General features: G+C 52.1%; 1 protein-coding gene across 1 annotated transcript; it reads left to right on the forward strand.

Moving 5' to 3' along the window:
* Positions 1–404: 404 nt before the first annotated feature.
* Positions 405–1,394, forward strand: LOC128138246 (olfactory receptor 14A16-like). The gene has a single exon (XM_052779553.1). The coding sequence runs from the start codon at positions 450–452 to the stop codon at positions 1,392–1,394; it is 945 nt and encodes a 314-aa protein (XP_052635513.1). The 5' UTR covers positions 405–449.
* The last annotated feature ends 761 nt before the right edge of the window (positions 1,395–2,155 follow it).

Below are 2,155 nucleotides of genomic sequence, written 5' to 3' on the forward strand. Positions count from 1 at the left end.
TGATGAGGGTTTCTGAAATCCAAGAATATTACCAGGTGAGATGGGGGAGAGTTGTAAAAAAACCCTTCTCAGACAATGCTTTGATTGTGGTTTCTTAGCACTGGGAGTGTAGATGTTGACAAACACTTTTACATTAGGAGTGTTTTCATCTGAGCAATTCAAACAGCAGAACTGACCCCCCTGACTGACACCATTCCCAGAAATCCACTGCTGCAGAGCAGGGCTGATTCCTTGGCAGCCAGTAGGCACAGGTCCTGATCCTCACGGCACACTCAGCAAAGCACCAACCAGAGCTCCAGCAATGGTGCTCAAAATAGATCTCGTTGAAATGAAAAAGATGCAGTGAGTATGTAGTGTGAGAAATGTCTTTGATATTACTCAGAGAATAATGCCCTAACTTGTCACTGTCCTTGCCTCCCTGTTCTGTCCTCCACACCCAGAGGCAGCAGATGTCCAACAGCAGCTCCATCACTGAGTTCCTCCTCCTGGCATTTGCAGACACGCGGGAGCTGCAGCTCTTGCACTTCTGGCTCTTCCTGGGCATCTACCTGGCTGCCCTCTTGGGCAATGGCCTCATCATCACCGCCGTAGCCTGTGACCACCGCCTCCACACACCCATGTACTTCTTCCTCCTCAATCTCTCCTTCCTTGACCTGGGATCCATCTCCACCACTGTCCCCAAAGCTATGGCCAACTCCCTCTGGGACACCAGGGCCATCTCCTATGTAGGATGTGCTGCACAGGTCTTTCTGTTCATCTTTTTGATGTCAGCAGAGTATTTTCTTCTCACCGTCATGGCCTATGACCGCTACGTTGCCATCTGCAAACCCCTGCACTACGGGACCCTCCTGGGCAGCAGAGCTTGTGTCCACATGGCAGCAGCTGCCTGGGGCACTGGTTTCCTCACTGCTGTGCTGCACACTGCCAATACATTTTCACTACCCCTCTGCCAAGGCAATGCTGTGGAGCAGTTCTTCTGCGAAATCCCCCAGATCCTCAAGCTCGCCTGCTCAGATGCCTACCTCAGGGAAGTTGGGGTACTTGTAGTTGCTGTCTGTTTTGTATTTGGGTGTTTTGTTTTCATTGTGCTGTCCTATGGGCAGATCTTCAGGGCTGTGCTGAGGATCCCCTCTGAGCAGGGACAGCACAAAGCCTTTTCCACCTGCCTCCCTCACCTGGCTGTGGTCTCCTTGTTTGTAAGCACTGCCATGTTTGCCTACCTGAAGCCCCCCTCCATCTCCTCCCCATCCCTGGACCTGCTGGTGGCAGTCCTGTACTCAGTGGTGCCTCCAGCCTTGAACCCCCTCATCTACAGCATGAGAAACCATGAGATCAAGGATGCCCTGAGAAAACTAATCACTGGATGCTTTTCAGAAGGAATAAACTGCCTGTAGTCTTTTGCATAGGACTCATACATCATTACAAGCTCAGCCTGTCTTCTGGTGGGTTTTTTAGGCTGATTTTTTGTTTTGAGTGTGGTTTTTGATTGCTCTTTTTGCTTTGTTTTACTTATCTGAATGCTTTCCACAAAGAAATGTTTCTTCCTCTGGTTTCTAATTCACATTCTATCCAGATTTTGTGTGCACCGCAAGCTGTGCAAATGAGGACCCATACCCTATGTGAGTTTAACCAAAATAAAGGGCCCTTCAGTAACTTGTTTTTCTGAGATCCTTCCTCCAAGACCTTCTCTGCAGCTGCAGGGAGCAGTGCCTGTGTGCAGAGGGGAAGATGAAAAGAGTTCCGCCACAGTAGCACTGCCAGGGAGCACCAGTGCTTGGTCTTTCCCGAGCTGCTCTCTTCCCACTTCCATGCTTTCCTTCTGAACCCTTTGGTTGGTGGAAGGCCTGAGTGCTCTTCCAGCATGGTTACAGTCCTGCTGTGTGGCAGGTCTGTGGCCGCAGGCAAGGACAGGCAGTGGGCACTTGTGTGACAGAGCTGGCCTCCATAGCAGCATTTCCATCATGCAAGGGGATCTCCTCAGGCCTTTTGCCACGGATGCCCCCCCACCCCTGGGGCTCACCCTTCTCCACCCCCGAGGAGCTGCTGTGCCCTTCAGAGGGTCTGGGGCTGTGGGGTGAGTGCCCAGAGCTCTGCAGCACCCTGTGGTGGGCACTGCTGTGGGGCCATGCCAGACTGGGCTGCACTGGGGAGACGG

This window comes from Harpia harpyja, unplaced genomic scaffold (assembly GCF_026419915.1).
Source record: "Harpia harpyja isolate bHarHar1 unplaced genomic scaffold, bHarHar1 primary haplotype scaffold_120, whole genome shotgun sequence".
NCBI classification, from domain to species: Eukaryota; Metazoa; Chordata; class Aves; order Accipitriformes; family Accipitridae; genus Harpia; species Harpia harpyja.